This window comes from Penicillium nucicola, assembly GCF_028828085.1.
Source record: "Penicillium nucicola strain IBT 29836 chromosome Unknown utg000002l, whole genome shotgun sequence".
In the NCBI taxonomy this organism is placed as follows: domain Eukaryota; kingdom Fungi; phylum Ascomycota; class Eurotiomycetes; order Eurotiales; family Aspergillaceae; genus Penicillium; species Penicillium nucicola.
The window spans coordinates 893,364-910,572 of NW_026643126.1; the positions used below are offsets into that span (position 1 = coordinate 893,364).

Genomic DNA, 17,209 nt, shown 5'->3' on the forward strand with positions numbered 1-17,209 from the left:
TATCAAGCGGCCGCTCCCGGGTGGATCCGAGATGTTTTTTTTTTCCGTGGTCCCTGTACAGTAACGCACAAATTACCCACATCCACGCAATTTACTGAATTTTAAGAGATCTACAACGTTAGAGCATAGATTGAACCCTGGGGACGATATTTTGCCCCTTGACTTCTCGGGGGTTATTCACACGTTAACTGAATGGCTCCGAAACATCCGATATGTAGACTGCATGCAGAGCTACTGTACTGTATATCACTCGGTAAAGTCCGGCTCGAATGTCGTTATCGGCTGTACCTTGCAGATCAAATCCCTGGCAATGAGCTGAGCCACTGTTGGTCTTCCCCAATTTCCGTGTACAATATAACTTATCCGTCTCATAACCCTAAATCAGAGCACTGAGCAAATCAATATATCCCACCGCAATCACTCACACTTATTTCACTATAACCTAGAACTCACAATGGGATCACTTGATCACGTCCAGTGACCTCTTCTAGTTCATTCCACTCAAGCCCCAAAAATACAGTACTCCATACCAAGTGAGACATATTGTCAATCGTCTGCCAGGACCCGAGATCCGAACGTTGAATTGGGCCAAGGAATCAGGCCTTTTACAATGACCGATTGCTGCGTATAATCACCGCAGGCTGTGCTGTACAAGACACAACAAATCAATAACTACCCTCAAGCATACTACACAGTACTGTAGACACAAATATAACCAACAACACAAGCACATGAAAGTGTCCAGTCCAGGCCTGCCCACACGGATTTTCCCAGTCCAGTGGCGTCCACTAGACCAGCTGAATTCCCCACCTGTCATAACAAAATAGGTACCCCTTACCGGGGGCATGGCAACAACAGATTGGAAATCAGAACCCGAAGAAACAAGGGAAATACTCTATCTCGAACCATATTCTCTGAATATGTACTTGTATTGGGGTATATGCAAACACCTGTTCGATGTATGTGAACTGTGAGGAGTGGCATCAAACTGAAACTTGCGTGGTCTAGAACCTCTAGAACTCGATTTGACCCACGATGTGTAGACCCTGCAGAAAGATCCGAGTCTGGCCAGATGTTCGGGGATATCTTGGCCTGCTATTATTATCGGTGCTGAAAATTCTGATCTGTGCTGTGACATGGTGTATTCTAGACTCTCTCGATTTGTGATTTATCGGAAATACCTATACGTTACGCTTGTAAACTTTAGCGTTGATGTATTGTAGTATTTAACGTATGAAGTAGATTATAAATTATTGATGGTGAATGAGTCGGTCTAGTTCACAGTGGTACGAATATCCTCGGGCTCAATTTGTATTTAATGGTCTCCCGATAAAGTTACTATAATCATCGTTATACTGGACTCTGGTCCGATATATATAAAACCATCTGCGACACCCTCATGCCCCGAAAAAGAAAACATATCCAAAGAACCTACACGAATACGCCTGATAAACCAAAACATAAAAATTTCTCGCGCATAGCTCCACTAAGAAAGAGGCATTTACAACCGCTTTCTCCTCTCGTCCCCGGGAACACCGGATATATGCACGCTAAAGTCCTACCGTATCTACCGAATGAATCAATAACACCAGCGACCTTCGGTGCACGACTATCGCTTTAGTAAAAGGATGACCCGCTTCTTATTCATTTCAGGTCAACAGCCTGCATCGCCTCGTAAACAGCTGACAGATTGTGAACTGGTGGGTGCCTATAACTTAGATCTCGGAACATGTAGCCTTACTTGAGCAGATCATGTCAGTATTGTGTGTGATCGTCTGGCTGTTCGGACAACAAGACAAGCGAGATCTAAAATTCATTCTTAGATGGACATACCCCGGAAGCCCTGGACCGTGAGCGCGACGAGTATCAATAGCATTGAAATTTACAAAGTGGCGATTGTCATATTTATGCTGGCACTGCTAGTCATACTTCACTTTATGTCTATATGAAGCCATGGTCAATACGTGCAATGGAATCAGATTAATCATCCTCATTTAAGTGTATCGAGATTATGCTATAGCCTGCTTCAAAGCGACAGCCCCGATATTATTTTCATTTAGCTGTCCAAGTTGAAGGGGACAACAGTTTGCGGCATTGCCTGCCAAGGGTATATGCCGGGTCTAGGTGAATTCGACCTTATGGCTTAGGAATATGTATGGACTTGCTGACCATCAAGCATCCGTGTAGGACAAACAGGAGCACAACAGGGTGGAACTCGAAAATGGTGCCTTCGGCGAAAAGACCGAGAGGAATGTTGTCGTGTGTCCAGCTTTGGGAGACCCAGTAGGCCATGAGAGAAGCAATTGAGAGAGTGGTCGGGATAGGGGTGCCTTCAAAGTACTTGGACTTGCCGGTCTTGTCCTTAGGCAGAACGGCTACAGTGACGTTGAATCGGGCCAGACGGGTCAAGCCGCAAAGAACGAAGAATGTAAGGAAAACGTGATCAAGTGAGGTGCGAATACCGAGGGCGAAAGCCGCGGCAGCGGGAGCGAGTCCGAAGGAGATCTAATGAAAGCGCAAGAGTTAGTTGAATTTTGGTTCATGTCTGTCTGGGCTCATTTACCAAATCCGCTAGGGAGTCAAGCTCTTGTCCCATGAGAGACGACTTCTTGCGCCAACGGGCAATCTTGCCGTCCATGAAGTCGAAGAATAGACCAAAAGGCATGAACGCGAGAGCAGCCCAGATGGCACCATAATCAGTTGGGTCACCAAGGCAGTAGCGCATGGAGGAGAAGACCGACATCACTGTTTCACATGTTAATTGCTGATCGACAAAATGTTGGGAAAGACGAGCTTGCCTCCACAGAAACCTAGGGAAGAGAGTTAGTCATTTGATTTCTCGATAGCTTCTAGTATGAAGAAGGTATCTTACCATTCATTTCAGTAACCAGATCGGCAAGATGCAGGGCCCTGTTGAGCATTAGCTTGACTTCAGAGCGAGGGGGCAAAAGTTGGCGGAACCGACTTCACCATGCTGAAGTGACCTTGTTCGGAGGAAAGAAGCATCTTCTGCTTCTCCTGGCCTGCAAAATGTAAGCTGAATGGTCTCCATAGGATCGAACCGAGCTCCAACGCACCTCCGTCACCTGAAGGTGGGACACTGTTGGAATTGCTGGATGCCATGGTCGACGTCCGGCGAGACATGCTCAAGTGGGATAACAAATAATATTGAATGTACGGCAGATGAAATATTTGCTGCAATATGAGGGTTGAGAGGTAATACTGAGGGGTAAGAGGGAACAAAATTGGCCTCAATCCTGCTTCGAGTGTTGACAGACGCACAGATTCGCAGAGCGGTCAACGTCATTCCTGACTTGCAGAAAGCGGAGGCGGTGCAGCTGCGCCACCTCACGTCAGCCACACATGTCTTTGCCGACATTGCTGGACTAACTTGGCGAATTATAGTCTAAGGTCATTGAACTTAAAAGTAACCAAAGTATTTTTTGACTGGTGATATTCTACAGCCTGCAGCCAGTGAAGCAGCAAATTGCGCAGGATGCACAAGGAAATGTTTCCTGAAAAAGCTCCCGATTCCCCCAAACGCCGTAAGAAGACAGTACATAGTATCACGGACTTTCTAACCGCGACCACGGAAGCCACCTCCACGGGGAGCACCACGGCCACGAGAGAAGCCGCCGCTGCCACCACGGCCACCGAAGCCACCACCGCCGCCACGAGAGAAGCCACCACCGCCGCCGCGAGAGAAGCCACCACGGCCACCGCGGGGAGCACCACGGCCACCACCACGGGAGAAACCACCACGGCCACCACCGAAGCCACCACGGGCACCACCGCGGGCACCACCGGCGCGCTTGACCTTAGGTCCAGGGGGAGCCTTGGGCTTGGGAAGGAACCTAATTAGAAGGTTAGTCAGAGTGCGAAGTAATTCGGGCAATGGGAAAACGTACTTCTCAAGAGGAAGGAGCTTATCGCCTCCGATGTAGACCTTGTCACCAGGCTTGAACGAAGTTGCGACGATACCCTCCTGAGGCTTGACGGTGAAGTAGACCTGGTTGATAGGGCCGAGGACCTCGTCGACCTTTCCGATGGGAGTCTATGAAGACCAGTTAGATTGATGTTTGCAAAGTGAATTGATTGCTTGGTGGAGTTGTGGCGTACCTTGTTCTCGAGGTAGATCGGGGCGTTGAAGTAGGGGATCTTGGGGTTGATCGACTCGCAGACCATCTCACCCTCACAAGAGTGCATCACGGATCCCATCTCTATCATACAATCAGCGACATGATTTCAAGGTTGTAGTATCAGAAATATATACCCAGGACCTGAGCTGGGGGGCCGAACGACGGCTGGAAACCTCCGCGACCTGGACCAAAAAATTTTCGTTAGCTCCTTTCGATCTTTTGCATCGCAGAAATTGAAGATAATTGCTCACCACCACGGCTGCCGAAACCTCCACGGTTGGCACCGGAAGCACTACCACGACCACGGAAAGACATTTTGTGGTGTTATTGGGGGACTGTCGGCTTGTATTAGCTGGTGAAGTTTTCGCTTGGTGGAAACTTGAAGCGGTAAGTCGCTAAGGGCAGTACCCACACGTGACTTCTGACTCACCGCCCTCACGAAGAGTCATTTTCCCCTCCATGCGGAGCACATACCGATCGTCCGTTTTTTTTCTTTGTTTACGGTTCAATTACCCTGTGTCCTGACCAGAGGGTTTTCAAAATGGCCTCCGAAGCCCCCAAGGATATTCCCGTGCGGCCTGCCGCCGAGGCAAAGTCCTCTGAAGCCGTTGCCCCGCCAAAAGATGCGAAGAAGCAGGCCCCGAGCCCCGATGTCCTCCCAGAGGTCATGATCGAGCGAAACAAGCTCTTTGAGGAACTTTGGCAACAATACCTTGAAGAGACCAAGAACCGTCCTCACCCCGAAATCGCCGTTTCCCTCGACATTGGTGACGGTAACCTGTCTTCGGTCCCCGCCAAAGCCTACGAGACTACTCCTGGTTCTTTCTTGCGCGATGTTCCTAAGGATATTGCCGCCGAAATCGTTATTTGCAAGGTTGATGGAGAGTTGTGGGACTTGAACCGCCCTCTGGAGAAGGACTGCAAGGTTTTGCTTGTTCCTTTCAGCAACCCCGAGGCTCGTGAGGTCTTCTGGCACTCCAGTGCTCACTGTCTGGGTGAAGCTTGTGAATGTGAATACGGTTGTCTTCTTTCCCATGGTCCTCCCACCCCTCAAGGTTTCTTCTACGATATGGCTATGCCCGACGGGTATGTTGATCCCAGTCCTTTACAATTGCGCTAATGCTGATATTACCGGCATACAGACGAGTTGTTCGCGAGACCGACTGGAAGGCGCTTGACACCAAGGCCTCCCGTATCTTCAAGGAGAAGCAGAGCTTTGACCGATTGGAGGTTTCCAAGGAGAACCTCAAGAAGATGTTTGCATACAGCAAATACAAGCTGCACTACATTGACAAGCTCGTTACTGGCGAGAGCAGCACCGTATACCGTTGCGGAACCCTTGTCGACCTCTGCCGGGGCCCTCACATTCAGAACACCGGCAAGGTCAAGACATTCAAGATCATGCAGGTAAGCGTGGCCCGGTGAACTTAACTTGAGGAAATCGTACTGATGAAATTCCAGAATTCTTCCGCCTACTTCCTTGGTGACCAAAGCAACGACTCCTTGCAGCGCATTCGCGGTGTTGCTTTCCCCGATAAGAAGGGAATGGTCGAACACTTGAAATTCTTGGAAGAAGCCGAGCGACGTAACCACTTGCGAATTGGAAAGGACCAAGAACTATTTTTCTTCGATGATGTCTCTCCCGGCTGTCCTTTCCTCCTTCCCAACGGAACCAAGATTTTCAATCAAATCCAGTCCCTTCTGCGAACTGAGTACCGCAAGCGCGGCTACCAGGAAGTCCAGACCCCCAACATGTATGATGTCGGTCTTTGGAAAACCTCTGGTCACTGGGATCACTACAAGGATGATATGTTCAAGCTTGACGTGGACAAGAAAACATACGCTTTGAAGCCGATGAACTGCCCGGGACACTTTATCCTCTTTGGTCACCGTGAACGTAGTTACCGCGAGCTGCCTATGCGTATTGCAGACTTTGGCGTGTAAGTTTACTCTTTTGTGTTCTCATTCATGTTGTTCCCAGCTGACGAAATCCAGTGTATGTTTGGTCTTCTTTTCCTGAAATGGATTCGAATCTTCGCTAACCGAATAAAAGTTACACAGAGATGAGGCCAGCGGTGCTTTGAGCGGACTAACGCGTGTGAGAAAGTTCCAGCAAGATGACAGTGAGTTTTGACCCCCCTGTGGCCTAGTAACTTGACTAACCATTAACCACTCTTTAGCGCACATCGTGAGTCTATCCTTAACGATATACCAGCACGACATTTATGTACCAATTGTGATCAACTAATATAATTTTCTTACAGATCTGCACGGCTGAACAGATCATGTCCGAGGTGGAGGGTCTGTTCTCCTTCCTTGAGGCTGTATATGGACTATTTGGATTCTCATTCAAGCTGAAATTGTCCACGCGCCCTGAGAAGTACATGGGCTCATTGGAGACGTGGGATAACGCCGAGGAACAACTCAAGAAGGCCTTGACCAAGTTTAAGGGTAATGATTGGACCATTGATGAGGGTGATGGTGCCTTCTACGGACCCAAGATTGATATCACCATTTCCGACGCCCTGAAGCGTGAATTCCAGTGCGCCACCATCCAGCTTGATTACCAGGCCCCCATCAACTTCAAGATGGAGTACATGACCAACGAGAACCGCCAACCCGCAGAGACCCCCAAGGAGGGTGAGGCTCAGGCTGAGAACAAGAACGAGCCCGGTCCTGGCCGTGCCCGCCCTGTTGTTATTCACCGTGCCATCATCGGCAGTTTCGAACGTTTCCTGGGTATCTTGACTGAGCACTTCGGTGGCAAGTGGCCATTCTGGATCAGCCCTCGCCAGATTCTGATCGTTCCCGTTATGCCCGCCGTGAACGACTACGTCGAGGAATTGCAAGAGATCCTGCGCGGTGACAAGCTGAACGTCGACATTGATATCAGCGGTAACACCATGCAGAAGAAGATCCGTACCGGCCAGCTTGCTCAGTACAACTTCATCTTCGTTGTTGGCGCTTCCGAGAAAGAATCCCGCACCGTAAGTCTTTTCTTTTCCTCTGGGATCTTGACATATGCTAACTTTTTAGATCAACGTCCGCAACCGTGATGACCCGGCCACCCAGAAGCTGGGTGCCATGGTACCCCTTGAGGAGGCTCGTGCCAAGCTCAAGGCTCTGCGCAAGGAGCGCCGTCTGGAGAACATGCTGTAAGGGCAGATAAAAGCACTGACGATGTGGATGTAGAATCAGATTTTATGAGAAATGGCATGATATGGCATAAGCTCTACAGTTTTCAAGGCCTGAGCCGTAGACCCTTGAATTCATGAGGGCTGGAGCGGAACCAAGATTAATTGCTTTCCTTTCCCAAGTATAGCATTTTGACGTCCAGTGTACTCCATTGTAGTGTGTCTATGATAGGGGCTGTCTTCTCATGGAGAAATAAGAAACACCCTCCACAACCACCACAACCACCCCAAGAATTGTCAAAATCTAGATATCAAAAGACAGCCCAGAGCCCAGAGCAGAACGAAGAAACAGAACCCAGAAATAGAAATTGACGGTCCCACGCCTCCACAAGGGTAGTTTCAGCCACTTCCACTCTTTGGCCGTTGGATGTCAAGTTTCACAGTTCTTTGATCATACAAGTCCAAAGGAATTGACCAAATAGTCCTGATTTGAAGATCCGATCCCGTTCTTTTTACCCATATTTTGCCCCCTACGCCCATTTCCTTATACTCTCGAGTCTCTTTGTTTAGCGCGTCGGATCACCCGCGGGGACTGCGGGGCTCTTCTGCCCATCACACTTCTCTCAGCTCCCTTTTCTCTTCCTCTTCACTACTCTCGTTTCCCTCACATCTCTCGTTTTCTCAGATTCTTTTCCTCTTCCATCATGGCTGATCTGCAAGGTCGCAAGGTCTTCAAGGTCTTCAACCAGGACTTTGTCGTCAACGAACAATACAACGTGACCAAGGAGCTCGGTCAGGGCGCCTACGGTATCGTGTGGTAGGTCTTCATCCCCGGGGTTGATCAAGGATACTGGTTGGATCTTTACTGATGGCATTGTGAAGCGCGGCCACCAACATCCAGACCGGCGAAGGTGTCGCCGTGAAGAAGGTGACCAATGTCTTCAGCAAGAAGATTCTGGCCAAGCGCGCCCTGAGAGAGATCAAGCTGCTCCAGCACTTCCGTGGCCACCGCAACGTACGTCGTACTTCCCCGTCTCTTATCGAGTCCCCGATCAAGTGCCTGATCAAGTGCCCGATCGAGCCTCCCATCGAGTTCCCCGCTAACCCAGTCAGATCACATGCCTCTACGATATGGACATCCCCCGACCGGACAACTTCAACGAGACATATTTGTATGAGGGTAGGTGGTGTTCAAGCCCCTGTTCTGTCGACAGGACTGACAATCTGCAGAGTTGATGGAATGTGACTTGGCGGCTATCATCCGGTCTGGTCAGCCTTTGACCGATGCCCACTTCCAGTCCTTCATCTACCAGATCCTTTGCGGTCTCAAGTATATCCACTCGGCCAACGTGCTGCACCGTGATTTGAAGCCCGGTAACCTGTTGGTCAATGCGGACTGCGAGCTGAAGATCTGTGACTTTGGTCTGGCCCGTGGTTTCTCGATCGACCCGGAAGAGAACGCAGGCTACATGACCGAGTACGTCGCAACAAGATGGTACCGTGCTCCAGAGATCATGTTGAGCTTCCAGAGCTACACCAAGGCTAGTATGTAGCCCAAGCCCCACTCATTTGCCACCCCCAGACAACGCTAACTCATTTACGCAGTTGACGTCTGGTCCGTCGGCTGTATCCTGGCCGAGCTCCTCGGCGGCCGACCCTTCTTCAAGGGTCGCGACTATGTCGACCAGCTGAACCAGATCCTTCACTACCTGGGCACACCAAACGAAGAGACCCTTGCCCGCATCGGCTCACCCCGCGCCCAGGAGTACGTGCGCAACCTGCCCTTCATGCCCAAGGTCCCCTTCAAGCAGCTCTTCCCCCAAGCCAACCCAGACGCCCTGGACCTTCTGGACCGCATGCTCGCCTTCGACCCATCGTCTCGTATCTCCGTCGAGGAAGCTCTGGAGCACCCCTACCTACACATCTGGCACGACGCCTCGGATGAGCCCAACTGCCCCACAACCTTCGACTTTCACTTTGAAGTCGTCGACGAAGTCCATGATATGCGCAAGATGATCCTCGACGAGGTCGTCCGCTTCCGGGCCACCGTGCGCCAGCAATCGCAGGCCCACGCCGCTCAGCAGCAGCAGATCGCCCAGCAGACTAACGTCCCTATCCCAGATCACCAGCAGGGATCCTGGAAGACCGAGGATCCCAGACCGCAGGAGGCTACCGCTGGCGGTGGTTACAACCCCAATGACCTGGAGTCATCGCTGCAGCGCGGCATGGACGTGCACCACTGATTTACTTTGGATTTTGTTTCTTTCGAAATCCCGTTCTCTTCTTGATGGTTGTTCGGCGATCTTGTCTTGTGTGTCTTGCCCTGCATGTTGATCTAATTTTAGCCAAAAGATACCTCAGAGAAAAAAGACTGGGATGATTTGCATGTTCTTTTTTCTCTCAAGTTTCAATTCCAATTCTTCTTTTTTCCCCCTATCGATCTGTCCATGTGTGGTTTTGCCTGGTGCTCCTTTTTTTACAATGCGGGATGGTATCTTGATTTAGCGTACGATTTCCCTCTCCTGTATCTCAAGTCTATTCGGGTAGATTGTCATTAGAAAGTGTTTACAGCAGATACGATGTGTAAAAGAATGTAGAACCAGACAGGCGATGCCCCGAATCAAAGACGGCAATCATAAAATCATTCAATGCTATGAACCCAAGTAAATATAGATATATAAACACCCACAAGATGACGCTAAAGAAGCAAGGAACCCCCAAACCCCAACATCTAGTGTAGTATCCCAAAGTCAAACCAAAAAACCAAAAACCAAGAAACCAAAAGAACTAATAATAATATCCTCTCCACCAAACAGCCATACAAGCCGCAACAACAAGATCAAGCATCTTGATACCCTCATCCTCAATAACCAACTTCCCAAGCTTAGCACTCTTGCCACGCAGCCCACCCCCAGCATTCTCCCTTGCGAGCGAGAAATCAAGACGATCTTCATCGGAATCGTAGTCCAGATCTTGGCCAGAACTCGCGCTCGTGCTGCGGTTGTGTCGGGATTGGGCCTGGTAGCCGGAGCCGGGACCGGAGTTGGGTGGGTGGCCTTGTGGGTTTGCGTAGATGTGACTTTGACGGGCGAAGCGCTGGGCGCGGAGGGAGGTGCGGCGGAGAAGGGCTCCTGGGGTGAAGGGTTGTTTTGGGTCGGAGGGGGTGTTGATGTTTGGATTGTAGGGTTGGTAGGAGGGTGTTGGGCCTGGGCCGGAGTGGGCGCGGGGGCGGGAGTAGATGTTTGGATTTAGGAGGGCTGAGAAGGAGGTAGGGCGTTTGGGGGTATTGGAATTGGTACTATTGTCAGAATCGGGGGGTTGGTAGTTCGGCTGGGGGAAGCCATTGGGACCGATGCTCGAAGCTGGAGTTGGTAGATCGTTGATATCGTTGCGCGGGAAAGTTGGACTCTGTTGGCTTTGCGTGAAGGGCGAGACATGGTTTGGGTGTGGTTTGTGATTGGCATGGTGGGCGTGCGAGTGTAGGTTGGCTGCTTGGAATGGGGTGTTGAAGCGCAGCTCGGCGACGGTCACGGCGGGTGGTGCTTCGGCCTCACCGTTTGGCTGGACTGCACCGGGCGGATGAGGGATCATGTGTTTGCACTTGAGGCTGCGACCATTGACGCTGCTTGCGAAGGTGCAAGTGCCGTTCCAGGGCGAGGTGAATACGTAGTAGCCGCTTTTCAGCTTGGACTGGCCATCTGGGACGTGTCCGTTGCTGCAATCTGGGGAAGCGGTGTCGTCGAAGGGCTTCGAAACACAGAGCTGGCGGTGGAATTTGCGAGGCCCAGATTGCTGTTTGGCTTCCCTTGGTTGTTCGGCAGTTAGGGCTTGGGGAACCGCAGAGTTCGATAGCCGACCTAAACCTGGCGGGAGATTGCCAGCCAGACTGGTCAATGAAAGGGGTTCATCAAGACCCACGAACCGGTTATAACCCGGCGTGGAAATCTCAATATCAACGGCATTGCGGTCCATTCGCGGAGTCGAAATAGTCGCAACATTCCATTGCGTACCAGACGTAGGATCTCGCCGAATAAGTGTAATATGGAACCCTGAGCTCCTAGATGGCGGTCTCTGAGCATGTCTCAATCTCGAAGGCGACTGTCCAGGACTCCTATTTGGAGATGCTAGTCCAGTGCGGTCATGCGACGAACGAGGCCTCAATTGCGGCCTTGGAGAGTCAAGACTATGACGGCCAGCCGACAGTGCCCCATATCTTTCCTTCCACTGCTCTAATCCCTTATTCTGCAGCTCCAATCCCTTGTTTTGTAGATGGCCCGCAAACGCGCTCCATCTACTCGACCGTTTATACGGGTCCTCGCCCGCCGGGGAATTAGTCCACGACTCTTCACCCGGCGGGAGAGGAGGTAATGGTCGTCGCTGGACGCCGTTCTTGCCACCTGAGTCAACCAGATCCTCCTCTGGCACACCACGACCAGGCTGTGCAAGAGCAACGGGGGCCCCAGCCAACGAAACATTCTCCGCTGAAGCTCGCGAATCGGGGATCGGCCGCGGAGGCAAAGCTGGCGCAGCAGGTTCTTGTGGCAGCGTTGGGAGTTCATGAGTAAAACCATCCGGGCCTGTCTCCCCTCCAGCTACAGGCTTGCGGCGAACATTGTTCAGCCGAGCGAATTCACGTTGCGCGGGGTCGTCGCCTGCTGCTTCCAGGCGTTCTTTGCGGAGCAGGGCTTCCTCTTCGCGCTGTTGTTCCACTTCCTGTAGAAGGGTGTCGTCGTCGGGTGTTGCGACATGGAGGTAATAGAGGGAGGCATTTATAGCCTCTGCTGAGACACTGGATTTCGTCGGTGGCTTCAGAGGCGAGAGGAATATGTCTGTAGGCAGCAGTTAGCTTGTGCTTTCTTTCGAGCTGGGCAAGCTGGTCCAGCCAGATAATCTAAGACGGAAAAGACTGGGCGACTTGGATTGTAGAATTTCCTTACCCTTGCTGCCAGGGACGCGCACAATGTACAGCGACAGTGGGTCGTGTTTCTCGTGGGTGGGATTGCGTGGATAGGCGGGGGGTTGGATGCAATCGCGGTGACGGATGAGAGTGAGCGCGCCTCAACAGGGCCTTGAGGAACGGTAGTCATAGCGGACTAGGCCGCAATTCTCCCATATATGCAGAAGAGAGGTTGAAGGTTGAGATAGTAAACACTGGGGCTCGGTAGTGAGCGGAGCCCGGGGCCTTCGGGTCTATCACTGTAGCCTGAAGCTGGGGGACACAAAGGGAAAAGGGATGCAAGGGGAATGCTGCCTGATCGTGGCGTAAGATTTGATTACGTCTACGCGCGGACTGTTGTTGAGTAATATGTTGGTGATATCTTCATATAGCTGAGTAAAGTAGGAGAAAAAAAAAACAAAGTAAAGGAATGCAATGAGGGAATAGTAGTATGAGCGTGTACAAAAGAACTCCAAGCTGTGACGCCGACAGGCCCAATCCAATAACCAAATAACCCAAGACCCCGTATATATTAGACAACAGTCTCAGACCGTTCGCCTTCCGCAATGATAGGTACGCCCAAGCCACGATCGGGGCTTTGTAGCACGAGCTGCTCATGACGTCGTGCCCGGAGGAAATCACTGACGGCGCGGATCAAAATGAACCATCCAACAATCATGAGAATGTATGAAATCCATTCGCTCGTGGTAATGCCAGATATCGCGCCACTGCTATCGCCGCCAGAGCTCTCCCCAACCGAGTTCGGGTCGAAGCTGTGGCTGTTGGGATCAGGCGGAGCAACGTAGGAATCAGTACCTCCGCCATCAGAGCCTGAACCATCACTGCCGCCCTTCATATAGAAACCGTATTGAACCAGAGTAAGACCGAGACCCGCTCGGCTGCCATTCTTTGCGGCATGGGTGGTATGTAGGAGATAGGTGAGCAAGAAGCCGACCAGTTGGAATGACATTGAGATCATAGCATTCCAAACGAAGGAGAAGACAGATCCAACGGGCAGTCCATCTACGTAAACTTCATCGGACGAAATGCCAGGAGCCACAATGGTGGTTTCCCAGTAGGGGGGAGTCGCATCAGCCGCAGCTTCTTCGTAAGACTATAACCAATATCAGCATTTCGATCAATTCAAAAAACAAACGCAGCATATAGGAGTGGCCAACGTACAGGAGGAAGATCCTCGTTCTTCTCACCCCGCTCGGGCTTGGCTGCAAGGTTGGCAAAGACACCATCATTTGAGGGAGCGATCTGCCTCTGTCCACCAGGAGATGGAGTCGTAAAGTTCGGCAGTATCGTAGGCCGCCGTAGGATCCCAGCACGAGCCGGATCTTGGGAATCACTTCGCGAATCCGATGACGACGCAGAAGCGCTTTGTCCGTTATCAGCCGAGCGGAAGTCGGGGTCCGCACGCATCAAGCGCTGCCTGTCATCGGGTTCATCGTCATTGTCAGACTCATCCTCGTCGCCAAAGGCATCGGCAAGCGTTTGATCGTCATCATTATTCAACGGATCGTTGTGTAATAAGCGCCTGGACGATGGCGACGAAGACCGAGACCGGGAACGGAATGAGGGAGGCGGAGAAGCACCGGGTTGCGCAGGGTTCAGCGGATAGGAATGCGGTCCTTCCTCTTCATCATGGGCATTCACCTGCAAGATTCAAGATCAGTATCCTGTCGAGGAGTCACATCCGGAGGGGGGAGGGCGGTTCCGGGGTGACAGATGAGATCAGCGGAGGGGGCTGCGTACCCGTGAATAGCGCTGCGAGCTCATGGCGAGCTGAGCGGGAAGAGACCGTAGAATAGGACAGAAAGGAAAGGGAGTCGAGGCGGATTAGAATAGAAAGTGACGATAGTCAAAGGGGATGAAGAAGATCTCGGGGTTGGAAGGCAACAGGAATGGAGTGGCTTGGCAAGCCTGAAGATCCAGGCCACCAAGGATTTCCGTTTTGTCTCGATTCGTTCGGCTTTGACTTGACAACATCTGCAATCCTTCACCATGTCTAAATCAGTACGTCTGAATCCCTATTTACCCCCCTAAGAGACATGATCTACCATTGAACTCTCTCTCTATCTCCATTTCTCATCCTAATACTTATCCAGACCCTCAACCCAAGCTCCATCCAGAGCCGCCTCACATACCTCCTAAAATCCTGGCCCACCGACGCCGTTCGCCCATCCTCAGTCTCTGTTCAATCCTATATCCAATCCCGTCTTCAGCCTACAGACAAGGCTACTCCAGCCATATCCGAGTCCTCCGTCAATGCCTTGACCGCCCTGCTAAACGACCGCTTCGCGCGCGCGTATCCTCTATCGCCAAAGCTGCGCCGGCCGGCGAGTAGCCCCGATCATTATGATAATGTTGTGCGGGAGTTTGCGGAGGCGCCCACTCGGGATTGGCTTGGACGTTTGAAGAAAAGAATGGCTGGTATTATCCGATTGTCGTGATTGATATGGCTGTTCTATAAACCTCGATTTGGGGTACGTTACTTGTGACAATATGGGGGTCTATTTGACGGGTTGTATGACATGTGTACCAATACCTTTTGCCTTTATTTTTTGTTGATTTTCTTGCCTTCGGTGTTTTTGCCTATTGTATTCTACTCTACTTGTTCGACTATTTACCATCTACAATCTACAAAAGCTGAGAATAATCTTGAAGCGGATTCAGGCATGTATATATCCATGAGAATGAATTTTGAACAATCTAACTCCAAAAAAAAGACCAAATTGCTATGTACATTGATAGCGAACCCAAATGCACGCTTTAACAAAATCATACAAGTCTGCAAGTGAAATCACATTTACAGCATAGGCTTCAGGTCCTCGGCAACCTTGAAGGGAGCCTCGGTCTTAGCCTGGACCTCCTCAACGGTGACACCGTCGGCGATCTCAACGAGGGTCAGGCCGTGGGAGAAGTCAACATCAAAGACGCAAAGCTCAGTGATGATACGGCTAACACAGGCAGGACCGGTCAGGGGGAACTCGCAGTTCTTGACAATCTTGGCGTTGCCCTTCTTGTCGGTGTGCTCCATGGTCACGACGACCTTGGTGGCGGAAGGGTTGGAGACCAAGTCCATGGCACCACCGAAGCCCTTGATCTTACCGGGGAGCATCCAGTTGGCCAAGTCACCCTTGGCGCTGACCTGCATGGCACCGAGGATGGTCAGGTCGATACGGCCGGAACGGATCATACCGAAGGACTCGTCACTGCCGAAGCAGCTGGCACCGGGCTTGAGAGTGACGGTCTCCTTGCCGGCATTGATGAGGTCGGCATCCTCCTCACCCTGCTTGGGGTAAGGACCGAGACCGAGAATACCGTTCTCGGACTGAAGGGTCACCTCGACGGAGGGGTCGACGAAGCTGGGGGCAAGCATGGGCATACCAATACCCAGGTTGGCGTACATGCCGTTCTTGAACTCCTTGGCGGCACGGCGGACAATGCGCTCACGCTTGTTGGCGGTGTCACCCTTGCCGAGGGCAGACTTGTCGGCGCCCTCCTCCTTGGCGAAGGTGAACTTCTCGATCTTCTTGTCGACGGTGCTCTGGATAACGCGCTTGACGTAGATACCGGGCAAGTGGATGGCGGCAGGGTCAATTTCACCGGGCTCGACGATGTGCTCAGCCTCGACGATGGTCATCTTGGCGTTGCGACCCATGGCGCCGTTGAAGTTGGCGGCGGCGTAGCGGAACTGACAGTTACCGAGCTTGTCGGCCTTCCAGGCCTTGACGAAGGCGTAGTCACCCTTGATGGACTCCTCCATAACGTAGCTCTTGCCGTCGAACACCTTGGTGTCACGGGGCTGGGAGAACTTGGCGACGGTGCCGTCCTCGTTGTGGCGCAAAGGCACAGCGCCGGTCTGCACGACAGTACCGAACGCAGCGGGGGTGTAAAAGGCAGGAATACCAGCACCACCGGAGCGGCAGCGCTCAGCGAGGGTTCCCTGAGGAGTGAGCTCGAGCTCGATCTCACCGGTCAGGTACATCTTCTCGAAGGTCTTGTTCTCGCCGACGTAACTGGCGATCATCTTCTTGATCTGCTTGGACTTGAGGAGCAGACCGAGACCGGCTCCGTCGACACCGGCGTTGTTACTGGCCACAGTCAGGCCAGTGATGGAGGGGTTGGCCAGAACGGCGTTGATCAGGGAGTCGGGGACACCGGACAATCCAAATCCACCGGCGAGAAGGGTGGAGTTGGACTTCATGTCCTTGACGGCGACCTCGGCGGAGGGGTACACCTTGTTGATTTCACTGCGGCGGACGCTGCTGGAGAAGGCGCGAGCCATGAATTGTTGGTGCTGTTCGACGCATCTGTTAGTTTCTCCAATTGCCTCTGATTGCCTTGCGACCTTACCTTAGCCGGATTGGCAGAGAACTGGCGCGCAAGGCGCAGACATGTTGCCACTTGAGAAGGCATTGTGAATAGCTTCAAGAATACTGGAGAGAAGAAGTCCAGGCAGCTCAAGAAGTTCTTAAGAAGAAGAATGCGGCAATACGGCAATGGCCACTTCTTATAATCCCGAGCGGCAATGAGGGCAAAAAGAGTCCCGACTGATATTCGTTTCCCCGGAATGGTGGATACCCGGTAGCTTCCGCCTTCAATGAAGTGCGTTGATGCCAGTCCTTTTACCCTGAATCTGGGGCGTTTTCCTTTTCCAGAAGATCATATCTATCGGCATCGACTCCTCGTGGGCTCGTCCTCTTTTTTGGCTCTTCATTTTCTCCCATTTGACCCGGGTGGCAGCTCAACTCCCACATTTGTGAAGCTGTGGTGCCGCTGCCGAAAACCATAGCCGATCCGATTCCGATTCCGCGGCAACTACTTGGGTGCGGGCGGCATTAGTGGCCATTAGGGTCAGAAACTGACCGCCCTCCTTCCCACCTACCCAGGGATTTCTTACTGTCTGTAACCTGTGGACAGAATTAGCGTGAGGTCAAAAATCTGATAAGATGGGATTCTATATCAGTCAGGCAAAAGGTCTGGAAATT

At 51.7% G+C, this 17,209-nt stretch overlaps 8 protein-coding genes across 8 annotated transcripts; 3 read left to right on the forward strand and 5 right to left on the reverse strand.

Moving 5' to 3' along the window:
* Window positions 1–2,136: 2,136 nt before the first annotated feature.
* N7511_002088 (CDP-diacylglycerol-serine O-phosphatidyltransferase) lies at window positions 2,137–3,144 on the reverse strand (the record flags this gene model as incomplete). The annotated part of the gene is made up of 4 exons (XM_057124513.1): window positions 2,137–2,505; window positions 2,564–2,745; window positions 2,873–2,910; window positions 2,966–3,144. The coding sequence occupies 4 exons, from the start codon at window positions 3,142–3,144 to the stop codon at window positions 2,137–2,139; spliced, it is 768 nt and encodes a 255-aa protein (XP_056986672.1).
* Window positions 3,145–3,577: 433 nt separating this feature from the next.
* Window positions 3,578–4,454, reverse strand: N7511_002089 (H/ACA ribonucleoprotein complex subunit GAR1/NAF1; the record flags this gene model as incomplete). Its single annotated transcript, XM_057124514.1, has 5 exons — window positions 3,578–3,854; window positions 3,909–4,054; window positions 4,120–4,220; window positions 4,274–4,321; window positions 4,391–4,454. The coding sequence occupies 5 exons, from the start codon at window positions 4,452–4,454 to the stop codon at window positions 3,578–3,580; spliced, it is 636 nt and encodes a 211-aa protein (XP_056986673.1).
* Window positions 4,455–4,680: 226 nt separating this feature from the next.
* N7511_002090 (threonine--tRNA ligase THS1) lies at window positions 4,681–7,298 on the forward strand (the record flags this gene model as incomplete). Its single annotated transcript, XM_057124515.1, has 7 exons — window positions 4,681–5,225; window positions 5,282–5,546; window positions 5,601–6,079; window positions 6,201–6,262; window positions 6,320–6,327; window positions 6,404–7,126; window positions 7,176–7,298. The coding sequence occupies 7 exons, from the start codon at window positions 4,681–4,683 to the stop codon at window positions 7,296–7,298; spliced, it is 2,205 nt and encodes a 734-aa protein (XP_056986674.1).
* Window positions 7,299–7,977: 679 nt separating this feature from the next.
* Window positions 7,978–9,516, forward strand: mpkA (mitogen-activated serine/threonine-protein kinase SLT2; the record flags this gene model as incomplete). Its single annotated transcript, XM_057124516.1, has 5 exons — window positions 7,978–8,090; window positions 8,156–8,288; window positions 8,387–8,453; window positions 8,504–8,818; window positions 8,879–9,516. 5 exons carry the CDS (start codon window positions 7,978–7,980, stop codon window positions 9,514–9,516), a joined length of 1,266 nt encoding a protein of 421 aa, XP_056986675.1.
* Window positions 9,517–10,060: 544 nt separating this feature from the next.
* Window positions 10,061–12,360, reverse strand: N7511_002092 (uncharacterized protein; the record flags this gene model as incomplete). The annotated part of the gene is made up of 2 exons (XM_057124517.1): window positions 10,061–12,102; window positions 12,240–12,360. The coding sequence occupies 2 exons, from the start codon at window positions 12,358–12,360 to the stop codon at window positions 10,061–10,063; spliced, it is 2,163 nt and encodes a 720-aa protein (XP_056986676.1).
* Window positions 12,361–12,741: 381 nt separating this feature from the next.
* Window positions 12,742–13,994, reverse strand: N7511_002093 (metal homeostatis BSD2 family protein; the record flags this gene model as incomplete). Its single annotated transcript, XM_057124518.1, has 3 exons — window positions 12,742–13,323; window positions 13,392–13,871; window positions 13,971–13,994. The coding sequence occupies 3 exons, from the start codon at window positions 13,992–13,994 to the stop codon at window positions 12,742–12,744; spliced, it is 1,086 nt and encodes a 361-aa protein (XP_056986677.1).
* A 225-nt stretch (window positions 13,995–14,219) lies between these two features.
* On the forward strand, window positions 14,220–14,668 carry N7511_002094 (ubiquinol-cytochrome c reductase complex assembly factor 2; the record flags this gene model as incomplete). Its single annotated transcript, XM_057124519.1, has 2 exons — window positions 14,220–14,231; window positions 14,324–14,668. 2 exons carry the CDS (start codon window positions 14,220–14,222, stop codon window positions 14,666–14,668), a joined length of 357 nt encoding a protein of 118 aa, XP_056986678.1.
* A 356-nt stretch (window positions 14,669–15,024) lies between these two features.
* On the reverse strand, window positions 15,025–16,637 carry N7511_002095 (3-oxoacid CoA-transferase; the record flags this gene model as incomplete). The annotated part of the gene is made up of 2 exons (XM_057124520.1): window positions 15,025–16,518; window positions 16,575–16,637. The coding sequence occupies 2 exons, from the start codon at window positions 16,635–16,637 to the stop codon at window positions 15,025–15,027; spliced, it is 1,557 nt and encodes a 518-aa protein (XP_056986679.1).
* Window positions 16,638–17,209: the final 572 nt, after the last annotated feature.